This window comes from Spermophilus citellus (assembly GCF_964194105.1).
Source record: "Spermophilus citellus genome assembly, chromosome: 4".
Lineage (NCBI taxonomy): Eukaryota > Metazoa > Chordata > Mammalia > Rodentia > Sciuridae > Spermophilus > Spermophilus citellus.
In genome coordinates this window covers 99,221,423-99,237,499 of record NC_138185.1, presented here as the reverse complement: position 1 = coordinate 99,237,499, position 16,077 = coordinate 99,221,423, and the positions used below count along the sequence as shown (strand labels likewise).

At 37.4% G+C, this 16,077-nt stretch overlaps 1 protein-coding gene across 8 annotated transcripts in view; it reads left to right on the top strand.

Annotated features, from left to right (window-relative positions):
* Positions 1-16,077, top strand: part of HERC2 (HECT and RLD domain containing E3 ubiquitin protein ligase 2) — a 211,364-nt gene that overhangs the window by 173,708 nt on the left and 21,579 nt on the right. For all 8 annotated transcript variants that reach the window (XM_081290553.1, XM_081290551.1, XM_081290552.1 and 5 more), the window contains 9 exons: positions 2,621-2,728; positions 4,193-4,324; positions 4,756-4,914; positions 5,000-5,118; positions 5,966-6,091; positions 6,521-6,676; positions 7,064-7,179; positions 7,492-7,690; positions 11,963-12,177. In XM_081290553.1, the coding sequence (XP_081146679.1) occupies positions 2,621-2,728; positions 4,193-4,324; positions 4,756-4,914; positions 5,000-5,118; positions 5,966-6,091; positions 6,521-6,676; positions 7,064-7,179; positions 7,492-7,690; positions 11,963-12,177 (1,330 nt within the window). The remainder of the gene's footprint in view (positions 1-2,620; positions 2,729-4,192; positions 4,325-4,755; positions 4,915-4,999; positions 5,119-5,965; positions 6,092-6,520; positions 6,677-7,063; positions 7,180-7,491; positions 7,691-11,962; positions 12,178-16,077) is intronic.

The following is a 16,077-nucleotide window of genomic DNA, read 5'->3' as shown; positions in this document are numbered from 1 at the left end:
AAAATTTTTTCTTCTTTCCCTCCTTTTATCTCAAGGCATTTTCTATTATTCTTATAAGATCTTAGGCCCTTTTTAGTTTAGTCTATATATTGGAAAATATTTTGAGTTGTAATTCTTCTTTTTTTTTATTGTTGGTTGTTCAAAACATTACATAGTTCCTGATATATCATATTTCACACTTTGATTCAAGTGGGTTATGAACTCCCATTTTTACCCCGTATACAGATTGCAGAATCACATCAGTTACACTTCCATTGATTTACATATTGCCATACTAGTGTCTGTTGTATTCTGCTGCCTTTCCTATCCTCTACTATCCCCCCTCCCCTCCCCTCCCCTCCCCTCTTCTCTCTCCAACCCCTCTACTGTAATTCATTTCTCCCCCTTATATTATTTTTCCCTTTCCCCTCACTTCCTCTTGTATGTAATTTTGTATAACCCTGAGGGTCTCCTTCCATTTTCATGCAATTTCCCTTCTCTCTCCCTTTCCCTCCCACCTCTCATCCCTGTTTAATGTTAATCTTCTTCTCATGCTCTTCATCCCTACTCTGTTCTTAGTTACTCTCCTTATATCAAAGAAGACATTTGGCATTTGTTTTTTAGGGATTGGTTAGCTTTACTTAGCATAATCTGCTCTAATGCCATCCATTTCCCTCCAAATTCTATGATTTTGTCATTTTTAAATGCAGAGTAATACTCCATTGTGTATAAATGCCACATTTTTTTAATCCATTCGTCTATTGAAGGGCATCTAGGTTGGTTCCACAGTCTTGCTATTGTGAATTGTGCTGCTATGAACATCGATGTAGCAGTGTCCCTGTAGCATGCTCTTTTTAGGTCTTTAGGGAATAGACCGAGAAGGGGAATAGCTGGGTCAAATGGTGGTTCCATTCCCAGCTTTCCAAGAAATCTCCATACTGCTTTCCAAATTGGCTGCACCAATTTGCAGTCCCACCAACAATGTACAAGAGTTGTCATTTAATTTTTTGTTTTTTTGGATTCTTATTTATGATGTTCTTTTCCTATCTTGTATCATTTTTCTACTTGCTTTTCACTTGTTTTGAGATGATAGATGGCAGTTTTGATGGATTTTGTGTGGCACACCTTTTTGGCCTGCTTTTGTTGTTTGTAGGAATGTTACTCTGGTTGTTATTATTTTTTTCTAACAATAACTTTGTATTGGTTTGGCTTTAATGCTTTTTTTTTTTTTTTTTTTTTGGTACTGGGGGTTGAACCTGGGGTGCTTTGCCACTGAGCCACATCTCCAGCTCTTTTTATTTTTTATTTGAGACAGGGTATTACTAACTTGCCAAGGCTGACTTTGAACATGGGATCCTCCTGCCTCAGCCTGCTAAGTTGTTGGAATTACAGGCATGTGCTACTATGCCTGGCTAGCTTTAATACCTTTGTCTTCCTTGTTTTATGTCTAATTTATTTTCTTCAACATTTAGAATTAGGTGGCATTCAGAAATTTATTTTCAAATTCAAATCATTTTTTTTAACTTTAAACTTATTCTTCATGTTTAAAAAAAGGACCAATTGAGGTCTTGCTTCTACTCCCCACCTCCTGTGTGCCCCCAATTCAACTTTATTTTAAAACCAATCAGAGCTTATCGTTCTTCTGTGTAAAGCCCACCAGTACATCCTTATAACCTAAAATGAGATGGAAGCCCTGCACAAGGTCACTCTTTCCTGTCTGCTTCATTTCGTCTCAGGCCTTTTCAGGCCTTACTTACCTGTCCTCTGCTAGTCCATAAGAACATTTCAGCCCAAAGGAAAACTCTTATTCCTTTTAACACCAAATACATAGGCTTTCACACCAAACAATTGTCTATTTCTCTGTGGGCACCTGCTGGGGTGTCTTACAATTCAATTTAATTTTAATACTATCCAGAGCAGCCAAAGGTTAATGTCTAAGTCTCACAAACAGCTCCTTCTTCAGACACCAAACCCACTTATGAAAGTGAGATTTTCATCCCTAAAACAAAATACCTGAATTAATCAATTTGTAGAGAGAGAGATTTATTTTGGATCACAGTCTTGAAGGTTGTAGTTCATAATTACTTGGTCTTTTGCTTTGGGTCTGTGGCAAAGCAGCATATCCTGGCAGATGCACATGGTGGAGCCTAACTTTTAACTTCATGACCTGGAAGCAAAAAGAGACAGGGGAAGGCAGGAGTCCCCAAATTCCTTTTAGGGGCACACCCCCAGTGATCTTAAGTACTTCCCATAAGGCTTCCCCTCCCAAAGATTATACCTCCTCCCGATAGCACCACCCTGGGGGACACCAAACCTTTAACGTGGGCTTTTATGGGACATTTGAGATCCAGACTGTTGCAACCCTACCCATGTTTCATAATTTGCTATAAAACTTGTTCTAGCTGTTGGGGTTGCATTTTAAAAGTTTGCCCTGAAATGAGGACACAAAAAAAAATTGGACAAGTGGAAGCGTTTTCAGGTCTTTTAGTCCACAGGCATGAGTGTGGTCAAGTCCTTGATTTAGAGACCAGTTCTTTATTAACCCTTAAATATACTTTAGTTTCACTCTTTCTGCTCAGTGCACTGTCATTTTGTTTGCTGCCTGGGAATGGTCACTGTTTTCTGTTCACTTGTCCTCCAGGTGCAGAAGGACTCAGGGTGGAGTTTGACCGGCAGTGCTCCACAGAAAGGCGCCATGACCCTCTCACAGTCATGGATGGTGTTAACAGGATTGTTTCCGTGCGGTCAGGTGAGGAAGGAAGGTTGATTGAGCAAGCAGACTGTGCCTCTGTAAGTGGAACAATTAACCTTTATAGGTCAAAATGCTGTTTCATTTGGTGGGAGCTTTGAGGAAGGCACAATAAATTGTTTAGCTGTGAAATATAGTAGGTTTTATTTTTTTCTTCCTAGTACTTTAAGTAAGACAATTATCCATGTGATATGTGCTTCTCACCACTGACAGGTAGAGGATTACTGAGTGACCAGCATGAGAACTGGCCCTCGTTGGGTCACACCCAAACCTCATCCAGACAGTTGGAGAAGGTGCCATAGTATCTGAGAGTGTTAGGGCTGGGCTTGTGTCAATACAGGTTGCCATTCTACAGAACTTTTAAAGGAATCTGGTTTAATTTGTGGAGTGCTGAGTGCTGGGATAGACAGATGGCATCATGTGCTGTCCTTCTCTTTTCTGCTGGTGTGCTTTATGCGCTTGAGTGGGAGATACTGATCCCTCATTTTTAAATTTTCGGTATGGGGTGTGTGTGTGTGTGTGTGTGTGTGTGTGTGTCTGTCTGTCTGTCTGTCTGTCTGTCTTTTCAGACCTCTTCATCCTTCATCTTGAATAAGAGGTTGCAAATTTTCTCTGTAAAAGACCAAGTGGTAAGCATTTGAGGCTTTGTGGTCTGTCATGTACTTGCACACTGTATGTCGGTGAGTGGGTGGGCTGTGTCCCAGTAAAACTTTACTCATGTAATGTTACTTAAATCTCTGGTGAAAAGCGTTGGATGAAGTGTATAGTCATGATGACCATGAGTTTTTCTGATGAATGTCTTTCAGCACAGTTTTTGGTAATGTTGTTAGATAGCGTGGCAGGCTATTTCCATGCTGCTGCCAGATGGTCCTACATCACAAAGGTGCCTGGGTCTCCCTGGCTTTTCTGAGATGCCCTCACACATGCTCTCATTGGTAACATCCTAGGCCCTTGGCTGTGGCCAGGCTGCTCTGCTTCTTCCTTGTGGTTGACCTTTTCTTGGCCTTCCTGAACTGTACATATGGACCTTTTGTGGGAAGATAGTTTCTTTCTCATGTTGTTTGGCTACCTGCCATCCTATTTGACCTTCCTCAGAAATGTGCCTGTGTCCTGACTTGGGCACATGCCGGCTGGCCCTGCAGGCCTCTCACATGCTACCCTAGTAATATGTGTGTGATCATTTTCCCTTTGGCTGGTAACTTCTGTCAGAATAGTGTCTACCTGTCCTGAGTCTCTCCAGTACTTCGTTCAGGGGCTGAATAAGATCCTATGGAAGGGCAGATGAATTTAAAAGCTATTTGCCAAGAGTGGTGTTATTTATGAACTTAAACTTGAAAAAGCATGTCTTGGAGGATCCTGTTGGTCTTCTGACCTGATGTGAATGATTTTTCTTTTTATCTAAGGAGTTTGTGTTGATTGGATGATGGAGTGAACCTAATCCCAGGGTGTGCTTTTCTTCACCAGGCCGAGAGTGGTCTGACTGGTCCAGTGAGCTGCGCATACCAGGGGATGAACTGAAGTGGAAGTTTATCAGTGACGGGTCTGTGAATGGATGGGGCTGGCGCTTCACAGTCTATCCCATTATGCCAGCTGCAGGTAAGGGAGCTGCTATGGCTGTCAGTATGTGGTGACCAGCTATGACTGTTATCCAGGTAATGTGGAACAACATATATCTTTCATTTAGTAATTTAGGGTCTGCCTTCTCCCACTGTGTTGTGGGCAGGTGCTGCCAAAAGTCCCACTGAGGCAAGGATCATCCCACAGAGAGCCATATTAGCTATTCCACTGTCATGGTACTAGCACTCCATCTTTACACCATGTGGAAAGTAGTGCTGCTGGTTACATTTCTTAAAGCTATTGATTTCCAATTAACATGTAAAGGGCATAGTTCATGTGACCTAGACAGTGGTGTTGCAGGTACATCTTTCATTGCTGTGTTCCAAGTGGAATACCCCACCCTGTTAGTCAGAGTTGTCGGTGTCTCCTGCTTTATCACACATGGGGTCATTTACAGTGCTCCTTCACAGGCCCCAAGGACCTTCTTTCTGATCGCTGTGTCCTCTCCTGTCCATCCATGGACTTGGTGACCTGTCTCCTGGATTTCCGACTTAATCTTGCCTCCAACAGAAGCATTGTTCCTCGCCTTGCAGCCTCACTGGCAGCATGTGCACAGTTGAGTGCCTTAGGTAAGTGAGCCTTCATAGTCATGTCTGTCTTACTGTTTGGAAGAAAATGGTCAAGTTTCTTATATTTCCTATTTACTCATTTCAGCTGCCAGCCACAGAATGTGGGCCCTTCAAAGATTAAGGAAGCTGCTTACAACAGAATTTGGGCAGTCAATTAACATAAACAGGCTACTTGGAGAAAATGATGGGGAAACCAGAGCTTTGGTATGGAGCTTTGTAATATGGTATCTAGACATGTGATCCTTTGGGAATAAAATATTGCTTAAATCATTTAAATTGTTGAAATGAGTTGGGAAATTTTATCTGAGCATGAGGAGGCCTTCACCATATCCAGATTTTTCCTTATATTGTTGGACTTTGATTTGTAAATAAAATCAATGTGTTAGCAGCTGTGTATATCAGGACTGTGTTTGGACTTTACAAGTGAGTCTGATCGGCCACTTGCTCTTTACTGTGCTGTGTGGGAGATTCCCTGTTGATCCTAATCATGCAAGAGCACAGGCACATTCTCCATGCCAGAAAGGGATGGTTCCCCAGGAGTGGCTGTTTTGAAACTGGGGCCAAACATTCTGAGATGAATGTTCACATTCCCCTTTTTTATTATAGTGCTCATATACTTTTAGCTTTTTAGCTTCTTTTCTTACTTCAGCATTTATGTTTTTTTATATGTGTGTGTGTGTGTGTGTGTGTGTGTGTGTGTGTGGTGCTCAGGGCCTTGTGCACAAAAGCTTTTTTTTTTTTGAAGTACCAGGGGTGCTAAACCACTGAGCCACATACCCATCCTTTTTGTATATTTTATTTCGAGATAGTATCTCGCCGAGTTGCTTAGGGCCTTGCTAAGTTGCTGAAGCTGACTTTGAACTCATTGTCCTCCCACCTCAGTCTCCCAGCTGCTGGTATTACAGGTGTGCACCCCTGTACCCGGCCAAATAAGCATTTTTTAATGGGGGAATAGCACCAATAAATGAAACCTTTGACATGAAGAAAACAAACTGATCTCTCTCCTGTGTTTTGGATTCCTGCAATAGAATCTCACTTTATTATTTTTAAGAGTTTTACAGGCAGTGCTCTTGCTGCTTTGGTGAAAGGCCTTCCAGAAGCTTTACAAAGGCAGTTTGAATATGAAGATCCTATTGTGAGAGGTGGAAAACAGCTGCTTCACAGCCCATTCTTTAAGGTGATAGTTAATTTATTTCTACAGTGATGGTAGAGTACAGTGCTCTGTGTTACAGGCCTCTTTGAGGGCTGAAGTTGAATATGAAAAAAATCTCAAGAAATAATTATGTGTTCTAAGCCTTTATACCTTAACCCGTTGTCTAAATATATCATGCTTTGAGATACATGGGTTCTCTTGTTAATGTACCAGGGATATTGAAGCACTTGTTGGATCTGAGGTCCCTGTGTATAAAGTGTTTTTCCAAGAACATTAGGAATAATTATATCACTGTTGAATTAATAAGGAGCTCCTCAAAAGTCTTCAGAAACCTTGGGAGGTGGCTGATGACAGTCTTCTTACTGGTGCATTGTGTTAGTAAACTAGAATGCTAGCCATATTTTTAAGCATCCTTGTGTTTTTTTGTTTTTGTCTAATTTTTGGTGGCTCTAGGTCCTGGTAGCTCTTGCTTGTGACCTGGAACTAGACACTCTCCCTTGCTGTGCTGAGACACACAAATGGGCTTGGTTCCGAAGGTACTGTATGGCCTCCCGTGTTGCTGTGGCCCTGGACAAAAGAACACCATTGCCTCGTTTATTTCTTGATGAGGTATTGCACATTATTTTGGAATCACTTTTGTAATGCAAAACATTTTTTTTTTAAAATTTAGCTGTAGTGTGAAAATACACACACACAAAAATTTCTCTTGACAAGAAATACCATAAAGAAAAGGTGAATATGAGTAAATGAACTGTGAATTTTAGTTAAAAGTTACTTTTAGTAAACTTAAATATGTAATGTTACTGCCTAGATGGTATTTAGTAGTTTAGACTTGATGTAATAATATTGATTTTACTTATTAAGTAGAAAATCACAATGTTAACATTGGCATTTCCTCATATTTCTGGGAAGCAATTCCTCTTGTCTTCTTAATATTTATTTGTTTTATTCTTTGGATAAGTGTTTAATTCATACTCTCATTGTAATGTTGTCTAGGTGGCTAAGAAAATTCGTGAGTTAATGGCAGATAGTGAAAATATGGACATTCTCCATGAGAGCCACGGCATTTTTAAAAGAGAGCAAGATGAACAACTTGTACAGTGGATGAACAGGTTATTATATCCAAAACAAGTAATGTTATGAGTGAAAGAGTTTTAAGTGCAATTCTTTCTTATGTCAAAATTTTTTTTTTTTTTTTTTTGTTACTGGGGATTGAACTCAGGGTAACTCAACCACTGAGCCACATCCACAGCCCTATTTTATATTTTATTTAGAGACAGGGTCTCACTGAGTTGCTTAGTGCCTTGCTTTTGCTGAGGCTGACTTTGAACTTGTGATCCTCTTGCCTCAGCCTCCAGAGCTGCTGGGATTACAGGCATGCACCACTGCATCCGGCTCAAATGTTCTTTTAATGTTTGTTGCAGGCGGCCAGATGACTGGACTCTTTCTGCTGGTGGCAGTGGAACTATTTATGGATGGGGACATAATCATAGGGGGCAGCTTGGGGGCATTGAAGGTGCAAAAGTTAAAGTACCTACTCCATGTGAAGCACTTGCCACTCTCAGACCGGTACAATTAATTGGAGGAGAACAGACACTTTTTGCAGTGACAGCTGATGGAAAGGTGAAGATGCCTTTTTTGTGTCATACTGTCATTAAGTCTGAGGCAGTTATATGTAGGTGTATTATTTAGTTCTTGTATATGTAAGGCTCTATATTGAAATACTGTCTCAATATCTATAGTATTGCTATAAAGCAATTGCTAGAAGTAGTTGTGTTCTAAATATAATCTTTAGATGTATTCTATAACTTCTTAATCTTGAAATTTTGAACTATATCATATATTCAAAAGTATAATTTTATTTGCATATCATTTATTTGATGTATTTTCTTGTTTGCTATTGTAATTGTTATCTTTTAAAAAATTTAAATCCTGTTGTAGTTGATATGTAGAAATGTTTATGTTAACATATTGATTTTATATCTAGTGACCTTATTCTTTTCTTTCTACTGTATCTCAAGATTTTTTTTTTTTTTGGTATTATAGAAAGCCATACTCCATAAATGAATGTTGTTATTTTCTAGTTTATCTCTCTTCTGTTTATATTTTTCCTCTTGGGTGGAAAAAAGGGAGCTAGTCCTCCTGGTTGGGAATTGGAGTGTAATATTGGGCATGTTCTTGAAGCAGTGTGATGGGATAATTCACACGTTATTCGTCAGATTAAGGAAGTCTCTGTTCATGAATGGATATTGATTTGTGTCAAACATTCTTTCTGCATGTAAAAAAATTCTCTTTTGTAGATGTTTTCTTCCTTCAGTGAATTAATATAGTGAATTGGATTGAGTTTTCTCATGTTAAACTTGGGGGTTTTCTGTATAAACCCAATTTAATCAGAATTTTTTTTTTTACTTTTTCAGTTTGTGTTTGTATTTTGTTCAACATTCTTGGGAGGTTCATGTTACTGGGTGAGACTACTTTTCCTGTCTTACACACTCCTTGTCTGGCTTTGGTATTATATCAGGTGTCTGTTTAACTTAAACAACCAACAAACAAAAACCCACAGTCATCTTCTCACAGTTTTTCTGGGCTAAGACTCTGGAGGTGGCATAGCTTGGTTCCCTTGGCCCAGAATCTCTGACCAGGCTGTAGTCATCTTAAGGTTGTACAAGGAAGGATTCAGTTTCTTGTGGACTGTTGGGCTGAGGCCTCAGTCCTTCATGAACTATTGGGAGAGCCACTCTCAACTCAGGTCTTTGCCATGCGCTATAAAAGCCAGCTTCATCAGCATAAACAAGGGAGAATGTAGGAGTGAGCACCAGCAAGAAAAAGACTAGTAGCAAGATGGAAGTTTCAATTCAGTTAAGCACATCACAGAAGTGATGCTTCATCATTCTTGCCTGATTCCGCTCAGAACTGTCTAGGTTCAGCCCACATTCAAGGAGAACACAGAGGGCATGCATGTCTGGAAGCAGGGATCATTGGGAACTGCTGCCACAGGAAATAGGGCAGGAGTAGCTTCAGAAAAAGGTTGAAGTATATTCCTTTCTTATTTGTTTTCTGGAAAATTATTTGTCTTTTAGATGTTTCCTGGTTATTTATTTACTTTTAATTTTTTAAAATTTTTTATTTGTTCTTTTTAGTTACACTTGATAGTAGACTATATTTTGACATATTATACATACATGGAGTATAACTTCCCCTTCTTGTGGTTGAATATGATGTTTTCAGGTTATTTATAATCCAAAGTTAAATGGTATTTCTTTCTTCCTTCAAAACAGGATAAGAACTGATCCATTGTTATACTCTGTTTTGGTTCTAATTACCCTCTCCCCTAGACATTGTTATTGTTGTTTTATGTAGATCATGCTTTTTTATGATGACCCAGGCCTTTGCTCACCATCATTTCTTATCCCTCAGACCTTATAATTGCTTTTTATCTACTTTATGAGTATCTTTTTCAGTTTAGCTTTAGTGAGTTTTTGTTGTTGTTGGTTAATTCTCTGTTTTTGTTTGTGTATTTGAACTTTTTTCCCTCCTGTTTTCCAAGATAAGATTTTTACAAAAACAGAAGATGGGACTGATAGAGCCTGTGGGCCATAATTTGTCAACTCCTGTCTGGAGTATAAAATTTTCAGTTAATAATTTTGTTAGCGTATTAAAATTTTATTCTTCTGTGTTTTGACTTTCATTGTTACTAATAGGATGTCAACAGTCAGGGTAACTTTTACACAAATTAAGGTAATAATTTTTTTTCTGTGGCTTAATTTAAGATCTTTCTTTGGTAATGTATAGTTCTACTGTGATATGTTTAGATATCAATTTCTCTTTTCTCCCATCCTTTTTTGTTTTGTGAGCAGTGTTTTTTTTTTTTTGGGGGGGAGGAGGGTAAGGTGCAGGTAGAGGGGGTTAGGAGGTGTGAGGGATTGAAGCAGGGAAGGGAAATTTTCAAAAATTCTGATAAATTTTCAGTTATTATATTTCCAAATATTGCTTCTCCTATATTTTCTGTGTGGTCTCTACCTGGAAATGATTGCTGTTAGGGTGAGAAGGTGTTTCTTTTATATCTTTTGATGCTTCTTTCATATTTCCTCTCCTTTTTTTCTTTCTTTGTCATATGCTGTATAATTTCTTTAACTTGATCTTCTAGTTCTCTAATTTCTTTTTCCCATCTGTGTAATTTGCTGTTTAATATGTAGTTTCTAGAAGTTCTGCTTTGGGTTATTTTTTATCCTCTTAGTTCTTGAGCATATTTTTGAAGATTCCTCCCTCCATCTCTTTTTTAAGTTGTCCATGGATCTTTATTTTGTTTACTTACTTATATCAGGGCTGAGAATTGACACAGTGCCTCATACTTGCTAGGCAAGTGCTCTACCACTGAGCCATAATCCCAGCCCTGAAGATTTTATCTCTTTAAATATAATATTAAACTATTGTTCTTCTGCTGGCTCTTAATTTTGGCACCTTCTTTCATTTTTTAAATGATGCAAATTTTTTAAAACTATGAGCTTATCGTTTTCCTTGGAAAATTTTGTATAGAAATTTTTTGAGGTATAGTTTGTAATAATGCATCCAAAGAGAGTTTATAAACTTGGGACATTACCAACTTAACCAATTTTAAAATTAAATTTTTTACTAGAGGATTTTAGTCCATAGGTGTGAATTTAGAACAAAAAATCAACTTGACTGGTTTTTGTGGGTATAAATTCTCAGGGCAGATTCTTCACCTTTCATTTAATGTTAAGAAAGGCAACTTTCTTTGTTGTTCTCTTGTTATTTCTCATTGATGGTCACACTGAAGGAGCAGCCCTGTGGAGTCTGAGGAATCTACAGTCTCCTTTGAGGTTGATGTGTAATTGATTTTACACATGGAGAATGTGCCTGTGCTCTTGCATGATTAGGATCAACAGGGACTCTCCATACAGCACCCCAACACATCCTGTGCACTCAAGATCTTCAAAACCTTCCCTGGAGAAGCTGGCAGCTGGCTTGAGGGTGCATTTATCTACCTGAGTTTACAGTTTCCTTACTGTTGTATCAGTGTAGCAACACATTTGAAAAATGACTAAAACAGAATGAAACACCATGTAAATGCCTACATGCATTTGGAAATGTCAATCTGATCTTTCTTTCCCCCTAATTAATGATAAAGATGTTTTGTGTCCCAAAACAGTTATTATTTATGTAGAGTGAAAAATGGTATTTTTTCTTGTGTGATTTATATGCTGCCTTGATGATATATTAAAATATATTTATAATTTTTCTGTGGGATGTTTCCATGGGTTTATTTTTCAGAGATTAGCATATAGCAGATAATTAAACCTTTTTTTGTTATACTAATGGTCTATATAAAAATGGAAAAGTTTCCATGGAGAAGCCCTTATTTTCAAAATATATTTTTTGAGAATTTGTGATTTCTAATAGTCAAGTTTTCTTTCATTATTAGAATTTTGATAGAGAATGTAGAAAGTTCTTAGACATTCTGTTATTTTTTTTTAAATACCTTTATTTTATTTCTTTATTTTTATGTGGTACTGAGGATCGAACCCAGTGCCTCACACATGTGAGACAAGTGCTCTACCACTGAGCTACAGCCCCAACCCCTGTGATTTTTTTTTTTTTTTTTTTTTTTAATTTTAGTACTCTGGAAGCTGGGGTTGTGGCTCGGTGGTAGAGCGCTTGCTTATCATGTGTGAGGCATTGGGTTCTATTCTCAGCACCACATAAAAATAAGTTAGTAAAATAAAGTTATTTTGTCAATCCACAACTAAAAAAATTTTTTTAATATTTATTACTCTGTGGTAACAATGGCTAGAGCTCTGATTAGGTTTGTTAATCTTTAAATCTAGGGATATTTAGGTGAAAATCTAATGTTGCTATTACTTTTTGTTTCCTTAGCTGTATGCCACTGGCTATGGTGCTGGTGGCAGACTAGGAATTGGAGGGACAGAGTCAGTGTCTACCCCAACATTGCTGGAGTCCATTCAGCACGTGTTTATTAAGAAGGTGGCTGTGAACTCAGGAGGAAAACACTGCCTTGCCCTCTCTTCAGAAGGAGAAGTTTACTCTTGGGGTGAGGCAGAAGACGGGAAGTTAGGGCATGGCAACAGAAGGTATTATGTGAAAACATCATTTTCAATGATATGTTTTCCTTTGTTTCAATGCTGGCACAGTATATTGGCACTTTGTTTTTCAAAACAACATTTACAACAGTGTGTTCAAATTAAATAGTGACTCATTTGGCAGAAATAGGTAGGTTCACGTGCCAACCTGTGGGCTTACCTATAACACTACTTTATTGGGAGAAAAACAAATCAGTTCTGAATTTTTGATTTATAATTACAAAGCCTCTTTTTGTCCTTCTTCTCCAAGTCATTCACCGAATCACATTTGGCATTTTGTGTGTTACACGGTACTAAAACTGTAAACACAGAGGAAATGGCAGGAATTTGAGGGGGAAGGACATGCAAATGACAGTGGTTTTTAAACAGAAGAACCAAGCTCATTCATTTTTACAAATTAATGGCGGCTACTAGCCAAATTGGAATAACATCAGTCTTCCTTATCCTAGAAATTACTAAAATGCTGTAAAAATGTACAAAACAATCACCCTAAAGACATTGGAAATTGACAAAGCACAGTGTTTCCTGAAAATGGGAAACAAACAAGGCCAGTTCTAAAAATTTCCTCAGTGAACTGTCTATAAAAGGTTTGCAGGATATGGCACAGGAAGGAGGACAAGTCCAGGCACTAGCTTGAAGACATCCTTAGTGTGGAGGAGGCAGAACTGAAGTCCAGGGAAGCTAAGACATGTGAGGATGCAGAGTACCAGGAAGGAGAGAACTGTACAAAGAGAGAACTCCAGGGACCTGCAGAGCTGAATACAGCAATCACAAGTGTATGAGGCCAAGGAACAACCACCCAAAAAGGATTAGAAGAAAGAGTTCCCAGAGTTCTCCCATGAGGCAGAGGATAGAACTCCCAGAAACCTCATAATTCAAAGGGCATTGATTAAAATATTTAAAATGATGTTGTCAAATAAATAGTAGGGGGAAAATTAATCATGTACTACTTGTAGCTGTTATCTTATCACCAAAACTTAAAAGTAAGACCTGAGATGATTAAACCATTTGTAAGCAATTTAACATATAATTTGTTTTTATGAATTAAAAACAAATCCCTTACCATGGTAAACTTCATAATGTCCTGTATCTACTCAAAAACTACCAGGCATACAAAAGAGCAGGAATATAAATATAACTCGTATGAGGAGAAAAACCATTCAGTTAAAATGGATCCAGACACAACATAGTGATAGAATTGCTCCATAAGAACTTTATTAAAGCAATTATTTTAACCAAATGCCATATCTTCAAGAAGGTAAAGAAACTTGAATGTGTTAGGTAGAGCCTGAAAGATATGTACATGCCCAAATCAAACGCCTAAGGATGAAAAATGTAATGTCAGAGATATAAAGTACATTGAATGGAATTAATGGCAGATTAGACATTGTAGAAGAAAAGGTCAGTAAACTCAAAAGTAGAAACTGTCCAGGGTGAAACAGGAAAAAAAAAAAAGAATATTCAGATGAACAGAACACTAGCAAACAATGGAACAACTTCAAATGGCCTAATACATTCACAATTGGTGGGTATTTGGAAGAAACAGTGGAGTTTTGTGAAATCATAAAACAAAATTTTAAAAAAGGCAGAAAAAGAGGGAAAATTCAACAAAGAACAGATGGGACAAATAGAAAACAAATAGCAAGATGTGGACCTAAACTCAAAAATATTGATAATCACATCAAATGAAATTGTCTGAATACCTTAATTAGAAGTCAGAGATGATCAAAATGGAAAATACAAGCAAGATCAAACAAATGCTCCTTACAGTGATCCCACCTTAAATATAGATATATAAATAGACTAAAATTAAAAGGATGGGAAAATATATCTTGCTAAAACTAATGAAAAGAAACTGGAATGCCTGTATTTCTATCATGCAAAGTAGATTTTACAGCAAATAATATTGGTAGGAATTAAAAGAGTAATTAATGATGAAGTAGTTTATCAAGAGATCATAATCAAACAAATATTAATTCTATATACCTAATAATAGACATGTCAAATAAATAAAATTAAAAAAATACTAGAACCCCAAGGAAATATAGACAAACCCACAATTGCAGTCAGAGATTTTTAATGCCCCCTTTTTATAATTGGTAAAATAAGCAAATAAAAAAATCAGTAAGGATAGAATATTTGAATCATTGTCAACTAACTTGATCTAACTCACATTTTTAGAACACTGTACTAGGCAGAAGTACATTCTTTTCATGTGCACATATACTTACCATTATAGACTATGATTTGGACCATAAAACAAATCTTATGCATCCAAAGGATTCAAGATACACAAAGTATATTCTCTGTCCACAAGGAATTACATTAGAAATTATCAACAAACACGTCTCTAGAAAAATTTCCCCAATATTTAGAAAGTAAATAAAACATTTCTAAATAACTGATGGGTCAAAGAATGAATCAGAAAATAAATTAGAAGTAATTTTGAGCAGAGTGGAAGTTAAAACAGCATATCAAAATGTATGAGATCTAGAAAAAGCAGTACTTAAAAGGAAACTTTTAGCATGAAATACATATTTTAAAAGTGAAAAGTGCTCTTAAAACAATGACTATAGCATCTACATGTAGATACTACAGTAAGAAGGACAGATACAGGCTAAAGTAAGCAGAAGAGAGGGAATAAGAAAATCAGAACAGAAACTCATGCCCCCCCCCACCCAACTACACACACACACAAAATGGGGAAAATCATGAGAAACAAAAACTGGTTCTTTGAGGTAAATATAATCAATAAACCCTCTATTTTGACTCATAAAAAGAAATTATCAATTATAGGAACATTAAAGTTTGTTTTTTTTTTTTTTTTTTTTTTTGGTACCAGGGAAATGAACTCAGGGGCATTCAACCACCAAGTCACATCCTCAGCCCTATTTTGTATTTTATTCAGAGACAGGGTCTCACCGAGTTATTAGCACCTCACCCTTTCTGAGGCTGGCTTTGAACTCATGATCCTCCTGCCTCAAGTTTCCAGAGCCACTGGGATTACAGGTGTATGCCACTACGCCCAGCAGGAATGAAGGAGTTTTGATCACCCTAAGTGTGCAGATGTTAAAAGATTTAAAAGATCATCAATACAAGGAACAACTTTATTCCACAGTCTTGGCTTTTTTAGAAGAGTTGAACAAATTCCTCAAGAGTCACATATTCCCCAGAAAATGAATTTGCTGTAGACAAGTCTCCAGCACAAATCACTGGTGATTTTTAATCTCTAACGTGGATAATTCCATTTCTTCTTAAACATTTTCAGAAAATTGAAAAGGAAGGAATTCTCTCCAGTATTTTTTATCCAAACCAGATCCAAACATTATTAGGAAGATATAGACCAATATCCCTCATGAATGTAGATGTAGAAATTCATGTTTTAAGAAATCAAATTCAAAAAAAATATACAAAAAAGATAATACAATGTGACCATGTTGAATTTATGCCAGAAATTGCAAGTTGGTTTAACTTTGGAACAGTCTATATAATAAAGAAGAAAACCACGTGATAATCTCAGTAGATGAAGGAGGGAAGAGCATTTGGCAAATTCCAACATCCATTTCTAGTAAAAACTTCCAGCAATCTAGGAGTAAAAGGTCCTTTTCCTTAACCTGATGAAAGGCATCTGTGTTAAACCTGCATGGTACTTAGTGATGACAGACTGTAACGCTGCCCCCTCAGGATCGGACAAGGATGTCTGCTGTCACCACTTCTTTCCATCATTTGCTGCAGATTTAGCAAAGGCAGTTCAGCAATGTGAAGAAACAAAAGGCATTCAGATTGGGAAGAGAATTAAAGCTGTATTTGTTTGCAGATAGCATTATTTATGCAGAGAATCTGATGTGTCTAGGAAAAAGCTAGCAGAAGTAATAAGTGATGTTAACATTG